Genomic DNA, 17,173 nt, shown 5'->3' on the forward strand with positions numbered 1-17,173 from the left:
AGCGAGGGGATCTTCTACGCCAGCCTGGGAGGAAAATTCCTCAATCAGTGGGTTTGCTCTCATTCCATCTTTATTTCAGCCCAGAACGACACACTCTCCCCATTAATGGTACAGTGACGACCTCGGGCCGTTAACCATCTCCCACAGACGCGCTTTACTGGAAGATCCAGCCGAGGCAATACTTTGTTCCTTCAGGGATGCCCGGGTCTCGCAGCCAGCCCCGCTCTGCGATGGAGCCGAGCCGAGGTGGGACCCCGCTCACCCCCCGAGCGTAAAGCTAAAGGGCAGTTCAGGCATCGGGGGGTTATAAACTAACCCAGTTTATAACACTGGTGGCATTCCCTGGGGAGTTGCTTGTAGTGCTGGAGATTTGGTTGCGTTCAGTTTCGTTTCATTGCTGATTGATAGAAACTGGATTTCTTTTTTACATCTGCATCAGCGTCTGGTAATAGGTCAAGAGTTCAGGAAGCTAAAAAAAAATATAAAAAATATAGGATCTTTCTTTATCTGTTCCCTGAGCGCGTAAGGTTGCTTTCCAACACACATTTTATTTAAAGGTGAGTTATTTTGTTGCCATAGTAATATCAGTCAGGTTTTGAACCACTGCCGTTTTGGTTTTCTTCCAGGCTAGACTTGTCACAAACGGTCAGCATCCCAAGCCCCTTCCCGGACAGCGGCTTCCCACGGTGGTGCAAAATACCTTGAAACTTCAGCTCCAATCTGCACGACGAAGCATCACTGCTCTCTGCTGAGGCACGGGGAGGGGCGACACGGGACGCCAGACCGTCAGAGGGAAGAGCTGCACGTGGTGAGGATGGCCGGGACCAGGGCAAATCTTGGACCAAAAAAAGGTTCCTCTGCTCATTTCTTAGCCTTCCGCCCCAGCCCTCGCAATAAGACTTTGAGAAGGTCAAAGATAACCCGGTGGCTTTACTAATTAGCGCTTATTAACAACACTCATCTGGCTGTGATGCCGCTGTGCTCGGCGGTCCTCCTCCAGGCTCTGACGCGGGCAAGAACAAACCCCTGTTTGCCCCAAAGAGCTTAAAATCTCTGCAAATCCTATTTGTTGCTACCCAGGTGTCTCATTTCTTTACCCCAAGCCTGATGAATATATTTATTTACTAAGAGGGCTGTACTAAAATAAAGACTTGAAACACAAGGGTCTGTAATGACGTTAAGAAAGATGTAAAGAAAAGGGGTTCCCCGGTAAGGAAATATTACTGTGGTCATTTGGGTGAAACGGGTTCTGTAAATGTATTGGAAATTAATATTTAATTTTATATATTTATGTATTGAATATTTAAACAAATCATATCATTAACATATTCAAATTTTGAAATTTAAATTGGAAATGCTTTTTTTGCTATAATTCATTTAATTAAAGCAGGCACAGCGTGCCACATATTAGCCTTAAACCTATTACATGGGTGCCAGACCATATATGTGACTGAGAGCCTGGGCGCTTGTTCCACTGCACAGTCAAAGCCGTTCAAGCAAAGCAGTTTGAAAGGATTGTTTGGGGTTTTTTTTTTCTCTTTGTTTTAATTTTGCATAAACCATTTCCAGATTAACAAATCAAGGCTACGTGCACGCAGAAGACCTGAGACCCATGTAAGACTTCCAGAGATTGATGCATCTGGATAAATCCAGCACAGATTAAAGCTTTCATCGCACAAACTCTCCCCGAAACGAGCAGGATGCTCGTGACGCTGCCGTCCCTGGGAAAAGGACGGAGCCGGGAATAGCGGGCAGTAAATAACGAGCGCCAAAGTCAGGCCGAACGATTTGGTGGCGGAGGCAACGGTCCTGCGCTGTACGCGGTCGTGTTGCATCTCTCTTTCGCAGGGGGAATTACCGAAGCAGAGCCATTCCGGGAGCATTAGAGCCGCCGCAGTTTCTGCGGTTCATAAGATTACCCACGGCTCCGCCGCTCCCCGATAGAAAACCCTCTGAAACGCAACGCTGTGCCTAAACACAATAGCAGTCTAGAATAAAGCAACAGCCTTAACAATGAGTTTCTTTGCTTTTATAGGTTTTAGCGAAGCCCATTGTGTTGTTTTAACACCCTTTTTTGTATTTAGATTTCTAATGTCTTTGACTGGGGGAAGGGTGGAAGGGGCAACCAATTTAATTCGATAATCCCCCTAAGCCTTGCTTAATGCAGTCACTCTGGTTTGCGTCTGTGAATTTTATAGTGGTATTTTGGGTGGTTGCAGCATTGCACTGGAAAAGGTCCCATCATTTATTTTGCAGCTATTCGAGGGAAATGGTTCCCAGTGCCGGGCAGCCTGTTCATTAAATCCATATTGTCAAACGAAACAAACTCTGTCCCCCCAGATGGGGCTGGACCTCAGGGCTGCCGTGCGGATTCCCGGATAAGGTAACTCCTCAGAGTCCGGGTGCAAATTTCCAAAATTAATATTGAACCACGAGCAGGAGACTTTGGCGGTTGGTAAAAAATCTCATTTTTGGCTGAGGAGGCGGGTGGGGCTGCAGGGAACAAAGCAAAGTCCCCAGCTCAGGGATGCCTGCGTCCCCGCGGGACGGTGCTGATGCAGCAGGACGGGTCCTCCTCGCTCCCCAAACACGACCGTGGCTCACGCCGTTTGCCCTCAGGGTGGACGGGAGGAAAGTTCCAGCAAGAGTTTTTGTCCTGTTGCTTTCTTCTCCCGACAGGGAGGGAGTGCTGCGGCGTGGGTTGTTTTTCCGCATGCTGGTAAGAAAGACAAGATGAGACTCTTAAAGGGTACCGAAGCATCTCAAGAACCTCTGCTCTCCTTAAATTCCTGCGCCGGTGCTCAGCTCCTGGAATCTCTCTGATGTTTGCTCGAACCTGATGCATTCAGCCAGCAGTGAAAAAAAACCTGTGCTGAGAGGTTAGCATCGCTCCCGATAGGATTTTTCCCATTTAAGGGTGCACTGTATCTCCCAAGGAAATGTTCCTCAGCTGCTCTAGAAGTATCTCAGAAAGAGTCAGCAAAGACAAAAAGCACAAATACAAGGGCACGAGGGGCTGGTATCGTTGATAGGCAGCAGCAACAACGTCAAGATGGGAAGAAGAGGTTTGGAAGAAAGGCCAAGGTCTGAAAGATGTTACCTGTAGGAAACTAAGTCACCCAAAGAGGATAAAGAAGCCAAAAAAGGAAAAAAAAAAAGAGACCGAGATCTACTAGACTGCCACAGAAACCAGAAAGTTGTCAAGAGAGACGTCAGAAAACACGAGGATCCTCGACAGGAGAATGGCAGGATCCTTTAGACTTAATGGAGAATGTGGAGAATAAACAGGAGATGCCTTTTTTCACCTCTACGGTCTGCGCAATTGCCTTCCATGCTTATCTCGTTACAATCCAGCGATAAGAATGAAACACCATGGGAAAATAAAGACCGATGACAGAGTTCTGTCTTTTTGGGCACCATTTGCCTTCACAGCTTCACCTCACGTCTACTGGCCTTGTGTGTTATTTTCCATCAGATTCCAGCCCAGCACTCAGCCACACAGAACTCGGGGAGTTCACAAACTCTAAAGAAAAACTCTTTTATTGGTGTAAAAGAAACGAAAGGGAACAGCCAAAAGGGCAAGTACTTGCAGGTGTTGAAAAACACTTCACCAGAGATTAAATTAAATTAGTCCTTCTATCAAGAAAAGCTTTAAGGGGCCTTCCAAGAATATAAGTCATCTCCAAATGGAGATGACAGAGAAAACATATTCTAGCAGGCTACATCTCAAGCCCTAAAAAGTCAAGGCCCCAAAAAGTAAGAAAGGGGAGATTCTGAAAACTGAACTCCTGAGGATATCAGAGGGAAGGCTTTTCCCAAAGATAAGAAGCTGGAAGGCTACAGGAGAATGTGTATGTCCACTAAATGATGGAAGTACGAGCACTAAATGAAATATGTGGGTCACTGTTTACTACAGAGGAATTTATGGAGGTTTTCACGTTAAAGCCTTTCTTTATGAGGTATAAGATGGAGAAGTCATCTCAAGCTGAAGATCACTAGAAGTTGCTTTAAACTGAATAAAGAAAAATAACGGGAGCAAAATTCCTGTATGGGACAGCACTTTGAGAGTTCTAGAAAAGTGCTCAAATGTGAAACGGTCAGCCTCCTTAACCCTAGCTTGAAACCCCTTGTCTAAATCAGGCCTGAGATTTAAGGACTAGAAGGACAAACGAAACTAAACTTTGATGGATGCAAAGTCATGCAAATCACTACAAGCACACAGGAACGGGCCCTGACCCACTATCGCTCGCTGAGAAGATCTTGGCATTGCTGCGCTGACATTTTCATAGAGCTACGCACAGCACTCGGAGGCAGCTGGAAGGCAAACAGACCATAAGGAATTCTGAGGGAGGACACAGAGAACAAATAAAAACAAGCGTTGTTATGGCACTGCATGAGCCCATGGCGTGCCCACGTGTTTCCACCCTCTCTTCGCAGGACGGATACCCAGAAAAGGTGGAAAAAACACAAGGGGAGGGAGCAGAGGTCTGCAAAAATCACCTTGTGGGGTTGAATAGAGTAGGGCTTTCTTATTTGGAAGAGATGCCTGAAAGAGAATATGAGAGGGGTACCTAAAGAGCACGGTGAAGGGGGACGACTTCTCCTTGATTTGGTTTTGGTTTTGTCATCTTGGTGTTACTGCGTGACTCACAGAGCCCGTTTCGTTTCCCTCATCGTCAAACTGGAGCATTAGTTTTATTAGTGACTTAGAAAGTTTATTATAAACTCACACTCCTGTGGGCAAACTTATACAAGATAGTTTTCTAATCCCTCACCTCATGCAGTAATTCGTATTTCATTTCTATTTTTTATAAGACTGTATTTAAAAAGTATTAATGAGCTTATTTACAATGTCTACATGTTATAGATATCAATAACTATAAAAAATACCTCAAACCGTTTTTAGACTTTTTATTTCAAAAACGCAGCACTTTTAAGAACTCTTGCAAACCCTGCACGCTCCTTCACAAAAATAGCGAATAGTTTTGTAAAACTGACAAACAGAATTAAAACGTATAAAGCCCCTCACAACTTAACAGAGAAAGGGTATGGGATACACAGGGATGTAATTCCATTTAAATTATATACTTAGCTGTGGGACTTCCAGTAAAATTTGCACGTCCAGCTATGCGGGGAGAGAGGTGATGAATTCCCAGTCGCACTCGGACACCGTGTGCCCAGGCTGTGAGGCTACCGGACGCTTCCAGAAGTGAAAAATGCAGGACTGGGCCTTAAAATCCCCCCAAATCACAAACCAAACATCAAAGGATTATTTGAAAAAATTTAGCAAGATTTGAAGTTGCTGAATTAGCCCCGCTAGGAAATATCAGGTGGCATTTCTGGGGCGAGAGCCCCTTTGTGCATCGCGGCCCCCACGGCAGCAGCTGTGGCCATCTCACGCGAAGGGCCGTGCTCGGCGGCTGGAAAAGGCTGGGAACAGGGAACTCGATCCCAACCAGGGGGCTCCTGGGGACACAGGGTCAGAATCGGGCCCTTCGACAGGGATGCAGCCGCCCGCAATTGTAACACCAACAATAACAAGAAGTACCTTGTCACTTCCATCTGCTAGTAATTTTCCTGCTTATACAACTCGTGGGGTTACAAGCGCTTTCGGGTATAACGTTGAAATTCAGCAATGCTGAATATATGCTGGAATACTGACATTATTTACCTGGTCCTTCTGCTTACAGAGCTATGCACGTATAGGTAAACAGATCACTGTTGCCCATTTTCATATGCATTTCATCCATATTTGAAATTTTGCATTTCTATGCAAAATAGAGACACAGACAAATGTTTAGACAATACTCCGAGAGAGTTAATTTATTTGAAAACTAGGCAAATAATCGGTTCCCACAATTGCAGCAGTGATGTACATACCGTCTAGCCGATCAACAGCTAACACCAGTTAATGGCTGCCATAAGAAATATGAGATATGGATCGGTCCACGGAGTAACAGATGATACTGTTCCAGGCAGGTGGCATTTTAGGCTCTAGTGAATGCATTTTAAGATTCTCAGGAGGAAGAAACACCATATTTACATCATGCAGAACACATAATCTATCAACTTAGATGAACTATTATAAGAGAGAATTTAGAAACAAAGGAGAGTGGCGTCCTGACTATTTCTCAATAGCCTTTCATATGGGATAGTATTACACCCAACTCTTGGGTGTCGGGCACCATCTAGAGGAAAGATTGGTATGATGCAGCAGGCAAATTTAGTACTAAATTTTTAAAAATAGCAAAAAACCTAGAGCAGATCTTGTGGAATATCTAACAGCTATTTAATTATTATTCAACAGCTCTCATCAAGGGGGGGAAAACTGCATGAAGGAGTGGAAATTTGGAGATTTGTCCCGCAAGACAGGATGGTGATTTGCACGCAGGGGCCCTGCGCTCAAGCAAAACCCATGACTGTAATTATTGCTAATTATTTTATATAATTATTTTTTTAGAATAAATAAGCTATGATACAAAGATTTAATTTTGAGGTTGCTGTATTTAGAGATCGTCTTAAAGTAAACCTTGACTTTTGCTTACAACTGCGTAGCACAAGGCACCCATTCCTAAGTTCCTTCTAAATAGCACTTATTTTTCTGTCGGTTAAACAAAACACTGGATTTAATTTCTGCAACTATTTCTGTCTTTGTTCACCATTTAGCTCCATATGAAAGGCCCAAGATGAGCAGGATGCACAGGGAAATGTGCATGGAAAAGACTCAAAAAAAACCCCCCAAAAGCTGAAAATGCATAACTTGCTGTAGTGTTTAAATCCAAATGGATTCAGATATACGTATTCCCACCTGTGTTTACTGAAAAGGAAAGGTACAATCTAGGTAGAACCCAGCACACCTGCACAATTCTACTCTAAACTGTCTTTTTTTGATTTGCAACTGTACATTTCTGTCTGGTTGTGAAAAACTGCAATCATGTTTTCACACTATGTTAAAGCAGAAGTCAGAATTTGACTCATCAGGACAGCATAATGATAAATAAAACGAGAGAGACACATTTACCTGGTGTTACAAGCTGACTATGGGGAAGTTCATTTACTTTTGTAGTCAAATTAAACAGGGGTGAACTCTGCTGGCTTGTATTTACTCTCAACTACAGCAATAGGATGTGATGGACCATTTCGCAGAGGAGGTACAGGCTGCCAGTGACCCAGGGAAGAAAAGGGCCCTGAGCGCAAGCACTAGTGCAGCCCTGGGCGAACCAGAAAGAGGCAAAAAGCTGAAAAATGGTTTATTGTTAACTGCCGAGAGGTTTCTGCAACACCAAGTGGGTGGAAGCGATGGGTATTTAATTATCACCGGTTTCTATTTCTAAAATCCTGGAAAGGCTTTCATTTTTACTTATTTGTTTCTTAAAGAGCAGTATGGAAAGAAACTGTTACAATCCAGCTTCTTCCTTAGAGCATCTCTGCTTCTGAATACCCCTGTTGTTCATTAGTGAAGATTAGCACGCCAGTTTGTATGTTCTTCTTCGCTACTCGGTGCCACTGCTTCTGTTGGCATTTACATAATAGAGTTCTGCTTTGCAGAAAGATGAATAAGCACAACCATAAAATCCTGCTTTCACTAGGAGATTTACTATCATCCCCCAGCATGCTGCTTCTTGGATGCAGAGGACCCAGAAAGAGATGAGTCACGGAGCTGCAAGATCTGCGTGTGGCTGCAGTGTGCTGTGGAAACGGCGCTCCCGGGAAATGAAAGCTACGCTCCAGGACGGGCATTACCCACCAGACAGGTGACTCCTTAAGGGGAAAACCCGGGAGAAGCGGGAAGAGGTATCGATCACAGTCCTTACAGCAGCCTAGGGAGTAACGAAGCAACTGGGAAAATGTTAACGATAGGAAGGTGAGCTGCCAGGGAACCAGCAACATGGGAAGAGGCTGGGGAGTCACCGCAGAGCAGTGAACCACAGCCACGATCCGGCTGTCGGAGCCTGGCCAAGGGAAGCGTTACGCAACGGCTGTTTCGGGCATGACTAACGCTCTGTTTGTACTTGACCCGCAGGCAGGATGCCATAGCCATCGTACCTGTACTCTGCAACACATACATAACAAATAGTTGGGTGATTACTAACGCGTGCCTCTCTTGTCGATGCATGAATCTATCGGAGCTGCGATGAGGGTGCAACACGGAGCGCTTCTGAGCGTTGAGCTGCGAGGTCGCGTATTTCTAAGCACGTAGGCAAACAGCACGGGGCGAGGCTTCCAGTCGGAATGGTGTGGGAAGGACACAAGCGAGGGACGGATGGGAGCATTTGCTATCCCAGGCTTTCCATTTGAGAGCCCATTTTAGTTACTGTAGAAATTCCCATCAGCTCTAGATAGGCTCTGAAAGAATAATCCTGCCTATTGCGGTGGTGCAGCTTCACGTGTTGCCACCCCCAAGCTCAAATAAAAGCAAATCACGAGTAGAGAGATTCAGTAGGGCACCGACCCAAACGTGCCAAGGAAACACTGTATTCATGAAGAAATACATTAGGTAACTGTTAGCACTAGAATGCACCAGGATGTGGTGCTATATGCAGTATTTACAGTGATGTGTCTTCTTTTGACACAGAATTCTATTCAGCTCAGAAAGATTGATACGTACTTTCAGGGCATATTATAAAACATCACCCGTGTTTTTTTCTTTGCATTCCCGTCATGCATAAAAAGATGAGCTTGCAATTCTCAGTTCTGAAGACAGGTGGGAGAAACATTACCTCTAAGGGTAGTGAGTATCAGCATGCTCTTCTCCTAGCTGCTAATTTATTTTGAGAAGTGCAGTTTTACACTGTAAATCTCACAGGAAGCACCCGTGCTGTAACTTCAGGGGCTCCCGCGTAATGCTGGAAAGGTGGGAGAGTTGTTACTATCGAAAAACCACTAGAACTGAGGTTCGCGGCTTGGTAAGGCAGCACCTCGTGTCTCTGCTAGTGATGAACCGATCAATGAACCTGCCTTAAAAAACACTCCAAGAGCTACCCTGGTGAGCGATTTTTTTTTTTTTTAAATACATTTAAACTCTCGTTAGCAGCTTGAGAACTTCAGAGAATGAAGAAGAAACAAGGTCTACACATCACCCAGTTAATCTGAGCTCCTGGCACAAAATAAACAACTTCCACAGCCGTACAAAGGGGCAGGCGAATACAGGTGAATTATGTGGAGCAGCTGAATGTCAAGTACCCGACTCCTTCTCCAGAGAGCGACTGGCGCTTGGTCGGGTACCTTGAAGCATCCTGAGGAGAGGCTGCCAGCAGTAAGGACTGCATCCTGATGGCGACAGCAGGAAGAACTCTGAAACAGCACTTCACAGAAAGCCTAGTCACGAGTAGGTGCTAGAAATATATGCCAAAAATGAATTTATTCTTAATGTTTCAACGGCATCGACTTACGATGATTCAGCTCTCGGTATTCAAAGCACGAAGACAAGCGGTCTTTTTTTTATTTTCCAGTTATGACAGCGATTGGCACACTGCCAAGCCTCAGGGAGTTCCAATACCGAGCACCGGGTATTTATGGTGGCAAAACACAGTTTTACACTAAAGAATGCCATCAACTCACTTAGTATGTTCTAGCAACTCATTGCTAAAGTGACGTGAATTTCTGGAGCTTTGACAGGGCACTTCCCACAAAAAAAAAAAAAAGTTTTGTTTCCTTTAAGAATATCTACAGTGACTCATATTGAATCCTTTTTTCCTTGAAGGGGACAGGTGCCTATCAACCGTATATTCATTTCCTGGACACTGGGAGCAAACAATTTTAATTTGGCTCCGGAAGCCACCCAGCGCCCTCCCTTCCGTAACTTTGGCAGGACTACGGCCCTTGGGGCAAACTGCCGACTGTACACGCCGAGGCGAGAACGCGCTGGTAACTGCCCACTTCAGGCCAGATGCGCAACGACTCCTCTAGTTATCGGGACACTTCTCAAGCTGCCCAAAGCCAGGTGTCCGTATCTCGAGGCTCTGTCCTGAGCACCTCGGTCTGCGTTCACGGTGGGTTACACGGTTTCACGAACGCAGCCAAGGAAACGCGTTTTTCTGTGCCTCCAGCAGATCACTGCACTGCTGTCCCGTACCTAATAACGCCTCCTCGCACCATTTTCCTACAGCTAGGCCTTTCTTAAGGGAAGCCAGCCAGGCCTTCATGGAGAGCAGCCCTGCGTGGCCTCCGTACCCCTCCCCCCCCCGACAAGCAGCTCCAAGATTCCCGAATCCCTGCCTTTTCTTTTAAAAAAAAAAAAATAATTAAAAAAAAATAATTCTCTTCCGGGCCTCCATTTCCCAGTCTCTGCCGGGCACCAGGCCGCCTGGAGGCCTACACAGCTCCCACGCAGGGAGCCGGGAGGGTTGGGGCCGGGAGGGCTGAGGTACGCGCGGACCACGGACAGGCCCGCCCGCCCCTGTCGCGACAATCGCGGCGAGAGGAAGGTGACAAGGCCCCACCGCCATCCCCCAGCCACCACCCGGAAGTGTCGCTCTTAAGGCGTCAGCCCCGCCCACCGCCCTCTACCGCTCAGGCCACTGCGTCACCGCCCCTCCCCTTCCGGCCGGCAGCTTCCGCCCCGTCCCCCTTCCTCGCGCCTCCCGCCGCCGCTTTCCTCTCTTCCCCCCCCCCCCCCTTCGCCCCCCCCCCCCCAACTTCCACTTCCCGGCCCCGACCTCGCGCGAAGCCGCGCACCGCCCCCGTGCGGCGGGCGGCGCGCGCTGCACCCCCCCGCACACACCACCGCCACCCCCCCCCACCTCCCCCCCCCTCTCCTCACACCCCCCCCCCCCCGCCCCCCCCCGTTCGGCGGCTTTGACTCTCCCGGGCCGGGATATCTATGAGGCGAAGGACGATACCATGAAAGCCGGGCGGGTGGTGGATCGGGGTCAACGCCGCGTAGGGGGAACGGGGGTTTTCTCTATGGGGGTTCGGCCGTAGTAAAGAGCGGCGTCTCCCCGGGGCGCGATCCGCCACCACCACCTCCTCCTCCCTCCCCCTCGGGGCCTCCTGAGGAGGATGGCGACGGCGGCCGCCCCGACCCAGCTCGAAGCCGGTGGGTATCGCTAGAGCGGTGGAGGAGGGGGGGACACACACACACACACACGGAAGGACGGACGGACGGACGGGGACGCGACTGCCCTCCGCCCCGCCGGCCGCCCCCCCACCCCGTGTAACCGTGTCTCCTTCTCCCGCAGAGCTCTACTACCTGATCGCCCGGTTCCTACAGTCCGGACCCTGCAAGAAATCCGCCCAGGTGAGCGGGGAGACCGCGGGGCGGGGGGGGGGGGGTCTGGGACCGGGGACGGGACGGGGCAGGAGGGCGGCGGGCGGAGGTTGGGGGGTGCGGGGGGTGTGAAGGGGCTGATCTGCGGACGCCGAACTCACGTCCTTTGTGTGTCTGTGTGTCCGTCTCCCCTCCAGGTGCTGGTGGAGGAGCTGGAGGAGCACCAGGTAAGCGCCTGCCCCGGCAAGGACGGGGGAAGCCCTCGGGACGGTGTGTGTGTGTGGTGGTCGTGGTGGTGGTGGGAGGGGGGGGGGATATGTCGGGGGTTGCCTTGTCCCCGTCTAACGCGGCCCATCTCCTCCCGGGGCTCCGGGAGACCCTGCGGGAATGCGCGGGTGCCCCCGCTGTGGGGGGCAGCGGTGGAGGGGCTCCTCCCCGGGGCGGGCTGGCACCGGCGGGCTGGGGAAGGAGGAGGGGGGGGGGTTTCCCCCTCGCCCAGCCCGGGGAGGGGTCGCTCCGCGTTGGGTCGGCCCGGGGGGTCGGACGGCCGCCTCCCGTCCCCTTCCTCCCACCCTCCCTCTCTCCTTCCCGCAGCTGATCCCCCGCCGCCTGGACTGGCAGGGCAAGGAGCACCGCCGGAGCTTCGAGGACCTGGTGAGCCAAGTTTCACTCACGACTTCCCCGACAAGTTCCCCCACACACCCCCCCCCCCCCGCCGCCGCCGCCGCCGCCCCGGGCGCCGTTCCCCGTCCCGTGCTGTGTCCCCCTCCTCTTCCTCCTCCTCACGCCCGTCTTCCCTCACGGGGGCTACGGGCTGAGCCCCGCCGAGGGCCGCGACTGCTGCCGGGCCGCGGGGGGGTGCGGGCCGGGCCGGAGCCGACCGTGTGGGGGGGACACACGACACGGAACACACACACCGGGGCGGGACGGGGACGGGGGGTGTATGGCGGCGGGGGGGGGGGCTGCTTGGTGCCGTGACTGACTGCGACGTGCTATTGTGGGGCCGGGAGGGTTATCTGAGGGCACGTACCGGGACCCAGCCCGGCGAATGGCGCCGCGTCTTACAAGCCGAAGAGCGGCGGGAGGCGATGGAAGGCGGTAGTTGATTGGCTGCGACGCCGCGGAGGAACTGGCAGGGATGGACGGGATGGGGCGGGGGGGTGGGGGGGGTGTCGGTTCCCCGCGTCCCTCGGCCGCCGCCGCTCCTCAGCCGGGGCGGGGGCGGTTGTCCTGACGGGCCTCCTCATCCCGGGGATGTTGAGGCGCTCCGGCCGCCTTCTGGCAACCCCCGTGTCCCTGCCGCCTCCCCGACAGGGTGTCGTGTCCCGTTCCCCCCCCCCCCTACCCCACCCCGGGCTGCCGGCGAGCGGCGCCGACAGGGCCTCGGGGCTGACAAGGCCTCGGTATCCCCCCCCCCCCCCCCCACCCGCCCACGCCCGAGGGGGAAGCGTCGGCGTGGCCAAAACACAGCGGGCACCCGTGGGCTGGAAGAAGGCCGCCGGGATCGGGTTCCTGTCATCGCCCGGCCCCGGGGGGCGGCGGGCAGCGCCGGGGCCTGGGCCGGGCCGGGCCGGGGAAAGGGGGGGGGGGGGGCGGATTACATGTCGACGTGCCGCCGGGCCCGTCGCCGGTCAGAGCTGCTGGTCTGGTTCAGGGATTCCTGGCCTGCGGCGGCAGGCTCTGGTACAACCCTGCTTCTCACTGGGGCGGCTGGGCCTGCTTTAATATACCTTAAAAAAAAAAAAAGGGGGGGGGGGATTTTTAGGAAATGTGACGTTGAAACTATTAAACGGCTGTGAAATACGTGGAGTGGCTGCGTTTGCTAGATATAAACCATAGGAGTATCTGTCATTGAGAAAGGTCAGCTTTCCTCCGTGCTGCCAAGGGGCCGGCTGCGTGGGGATGGCCCTTCTCCCGTGGGGGGGCCTGGAGATGCTCGTGTTCTTACCAGCCTCCGTGTGAAAGCAGCGGGACTGAAAAGTCATTTTGATTTGTTTCCAAAGGGTGCGGATGGCCTTGTTTTCATTTCTAGGAGCTCTGGGTAATAACGTATGGCGGTGATTTAGCAGTTGGAATGCTGTAAACTTACTAATAGCTTTTATAATATTGATAAACCGCATACGGTTTGATCATCACTGTCTCCCCACCTGGAAGGAGTTGAAAGTACCATCTCGCACAGTGCAATGGTGATGTGGAATTTTGACATCGCTGTTGCTCAAACTGCTTTGTAGCTTGCTCAAGAGTCAGTTTTCCACTCTAGCAATATTGTAGGAGCTCAGATGCAGATGGGAGAGCTCCTTGCATCAAGATGAGGCGTTTGTACCTGCTGGCTTTCCCTTTCCAAAGTGTATTAAGAATTTAAGAAGAATGTTATGCTTCATCATACCTCTTGTGGATAATTCCGGGACTGTATATTGAGTGAACAGACATGGAGTAAGTACTGCATTCAATAAATTTTAATGCTGTACGGTCTTCCTTGAGAACCTGAAATCTAACTATAGGCTGTTTCAGGCTTAGCTTGTGACTGCACCCGGTACCCGAGAGGAATATTAACAGTGGCAGCATGAAGTCTGGTTTCAGACATACTGGTTTTGCTTAATCAGTTACATTAACGTATACATTTTTTCCATTCATTCTATGGGGCACAGATAGAAAAGCCTTAAACCCTTCTTTCTGTGTATTAGATAGCATTGTTGAAGCTGTGTCCTTTTCTTTGAAATTTCAGAAACAGGAAACAAACTGGTGTAAAGAGAGTCTTGGAATTAATGGGAGATTCCTTCTTGCTGTATAGAATTATCAAAAATAAGTATGAGATTTTTTTTTTATTCCATCTTAAACTAATCGACAGTAATCAGTCCTTTTAGATTGCCTTTTTTCTGGTATTATTTAACTGTTTAACATGATTTACAGTAAGGAACAGGACTCTAAAGGAATCGTTACAGTGAGACAGGTTGGTGCTGGGTAGGATGAACTGAGCTTCTCTCTATTAATCCTCAGACTGAAGCTTTCACTGTGGAGGATGTTGAAGAAAGGCCTTTTTTCCTCTCCTTGCTTAGGGTCTCTGCTATATTTGGAATTTGGACCTTGGGTGCAGATGATTGTGTATTAACCCAAACTACTCGGCTTCAGGGCTAGCTAGATGTCTGAACGTCTGGTTTAGAACAAGGCCAGGGTTGTGAAGAACACAAATAACTCTGACCTTCATTTCGGTTATCTCAGTCACATAATGAACCAAAAATAAATTACAGATGCTAGCAATTGGAGATAAAGTGTTTTTCTACCCGTTTCTCCTTTTTCAACACTTACAGACAGAAAACCAAATTCAGTTACAATGTCTGCCTAGTGTTGCAACTACACTGGTCAGGCAGGCCTGAGATAATAGAACCCAATGAGAGTTGAAAAACCCAGAGAAGTCTGATATTTTTTTTTCTTTGTTTGTTTGCCCAGTATTCTGCTTTGGCCAATCTGACAAAGTATTCCTTGTTCTAATTGCTGAGGTTTCAACTTTGTTTTCCATTCTCAGTTTGACTGTTCAGGTTAGCGCTGGTATTTTTCAGAAAATAGACCGATACTCTTGCTATTGAGTATGTTGTTATTGCTCTTGGGGCTTTTGGAAACAATAAAGATGTAACAACCAAATCGCCTACTAGGTGACTTTTATCTAGGGAATGTTTACTCCCACTTCACTCGAGCTTTTAGTCAAGATCTGAAAACTCTCTGTTGAGATTTCTTTTTCTTTTTTTTATTTGAATTTGGTCTTTTACTTTAAATGTCAGGTACTGCAAGGCAGAAGAGTAATTTAAGACATGCTAATAAGAATCGTACCTAGCGAGCAAAACCACGCAGAGAATACTAGTTTACGTGCATTTGCGTTCCCTTTGTCTTTTCCACTTATTTCTACTTTGGAGTACTTTTTATGTGCAACATGTGGCTGCCTGTCTAGGTAATTGTCCAGGTGTACTCCAGAGCGGTTTTTACTTTGTTACTGACTGCCGGTGGTCTTGAGACATGAAATGGGTTTGTAAAGGGGAGGGTTCTCGCTCTACTTATGAAGGCCTGAAGTATGTCAAACTTGCACGCAGTTAGTACTCCTATTTTAAATTAACCGTAGCAGTTCAGTGCGGAGTCAGCAGTTGTACAGACGAGTCAAGCTGAACCAACTCAGATTATCAGAACAGTCTCCAGTGGCCTGCTCTTTGAAATTATCTTTCTTTGTTCCTGATAAAGATGACTGCCTCTGGTCTGGTTTTCAGGAACTTTTTGATGGGCTGTCTCTTCTGGCTCAGCCCGCTTTGGTCTTGGTGCTGAAGATAAGTATAATTTCAGGAAAAACAGAAAATCAGCTATTGTTGGACAGTGGAGAGTTTGCATCCGTGAACGGCTGTGCTGGTGTGGAAGAGCTTACTGGCTTTGGCTTTGAGTTTCTGCCTTACCCATCTGCATTGATCTAAAACTAGCTATGAGTCTGAGGTGCTGTTATTTATAGATATTGCCAATCCCAGCATTAGAAGCAGAGAGATGTTACGGTTTTGTCACCTCGGGAAAATGTCATCTGGTAGCATGGTAGTTCCAACCCGTTCTCTCTGGGGAAGCTGAGTAGATAATGGCATTTTAAATTCATGTGTATCTGCATACTGTTGGCATCTTGTGCAAGTCCGGTATCTGAGCTTTCTTTTGCTGAGATTCCATATTTGAGGTGTTGAGTAATTTCCTGCTTGCTCAGCTGCCTTGGTCCTCTTGGTCTCCTCTGCTGCTTCTTGATACAGTTGTCAATTGATTCTTAATTGATTGTTATTTTGGCAAATGAGAGAAGTGTCGTACGACTGCCTAGAGGTTAGAAATCTGCTGCTGATGCACAACTGCCTGCCTGCCCACATGGGACTGGGTACGAAGGCGTCTTCGAAGGTCTGCGTTGCTGCCTGTGTTGCTTCCATTATGCAGCTCTTGCATCAAGTTTAGTCTGTCCTTTGAAGCAATGTTTCACTGGGCTTCCCAAAAGAGATGTTTCAGAGCTATCTGGTTCCGATCCCTGGGAAGACAGACATCTTATTATAAGTAGTAATCACAAAGAGGTTTTTTTTTTGTTTGTTTGTTTCCTGTTTATTGAAACCTTCCTTGGAGGAGAAATTGTTGGCAGTCATACCAGGGAATTTTCTTTGTTTCAGGGATCAACAAGTTTCTTGCCTGTGGTCTTAGCTGCCCAGTGAGGACCCTTTGCCTCAGTAGTCTTTGAGATTACATGGTAATGCTTCCAACAACAGAAGTATAAACAGGTTTAGGGGTATGACTTTCTCCTAGGCCTGGCGTGACTTCACTAATAGTTCTTTATTTGCAGCTGCTTATCACTGTAGCAACTTATTTGCATATACCAGTTCAAGCAGTCATGACTGTGTTACATTCACCCATGGTTGTTTACGTAGATTTTTTTTTTTTTTTTTTTTTTTAAAGAAGGGATTCTCTTTGCCCAAATCTTGAAAGTTTTTAGATCCATGAGACCTGTATGGTTACTGCATCAGGGGACTCTTCTGTGGTGCTGTGGCTTTCTTGTGTTCTCACATTTTAACCTTTCAGGGTCCTTCACATCTTAAGGCAACAAAACATTTTTCTCTTAATAGTTTATCCCAGGGTGCAGAACTTGCTCTCCCTTAGAGCTTTTTCAGCTCTTCTGTGTTATTTTAACATGCTCTTTTAAAAGCTCTTGTTAAGCATGGTTTTGGCCTGTATTACTTGTCTCTAATTTTTTCTAATTTTCTAATAATTTTCTAAAATATTTTCTAATATTCTAAAAACATTTTCTAATATATTTGAGGGGGTGATAATATACCCTTGCCGTTGGTTAGTTTTGCCATATGGGGTTTGGACTAGCATACACTAAGAGGCATGGCTGTAACTGATGCTGAGCTTTGCCTTTTCCTATCCTTCGTTTAATGAAAATCTGGTTTGGGAGACTTTGTTTTTCTCAGC

At 48.5% G+C, this 17,173-nt stretch overlaps 1 protein-coding gene across 1 annotated transcript in view; it reads left to right on the forward strand.

Annotated features, from left to right (window-relative positions):
- Positions 1-10,796: 10,796 nt before the first annotated feature.
- Positions 10,797-17,173, forward strand: part of BRWD3 (bromodomain and WD repeat domain containing 3) — a 64,026-nt gene continuing 57,649 nt past the window's right edge. Inside the window, exons 1-4 of the mRNA XM_049827275.1 lie at positions 10,797-11,038; positions 11,181-11,239; positions 11,407-11,436; positions 11,804-11,863. Coding sequence (XP_049683232.1) covers positions 11,002-11,038; positions 11,181-11,239; positions 11,407-11,436; positions 11,804-11,863 — 186 coding nt within the window. The 5' untranslated portion in view covers positions 10,797-11,001. The remainder of the gene's footprint in view (positions 11,039-11,180; positions 11,240-11,406; positions 11,437-11,803; positions 11,864-17,173) is intronic.

Source organism: Accipiter gentilis, chromosome 24 (assembly GCF_929443795.1).
Source record: "Accipiter gentilis chromosome 24, bAccGen1.1, whole genome shotgun sequence".
NCBI lineage: Eukaryota > Metazoa > Chordata > Aves > Accipitriformes > Accipitridae > Astur > Astur gentilis.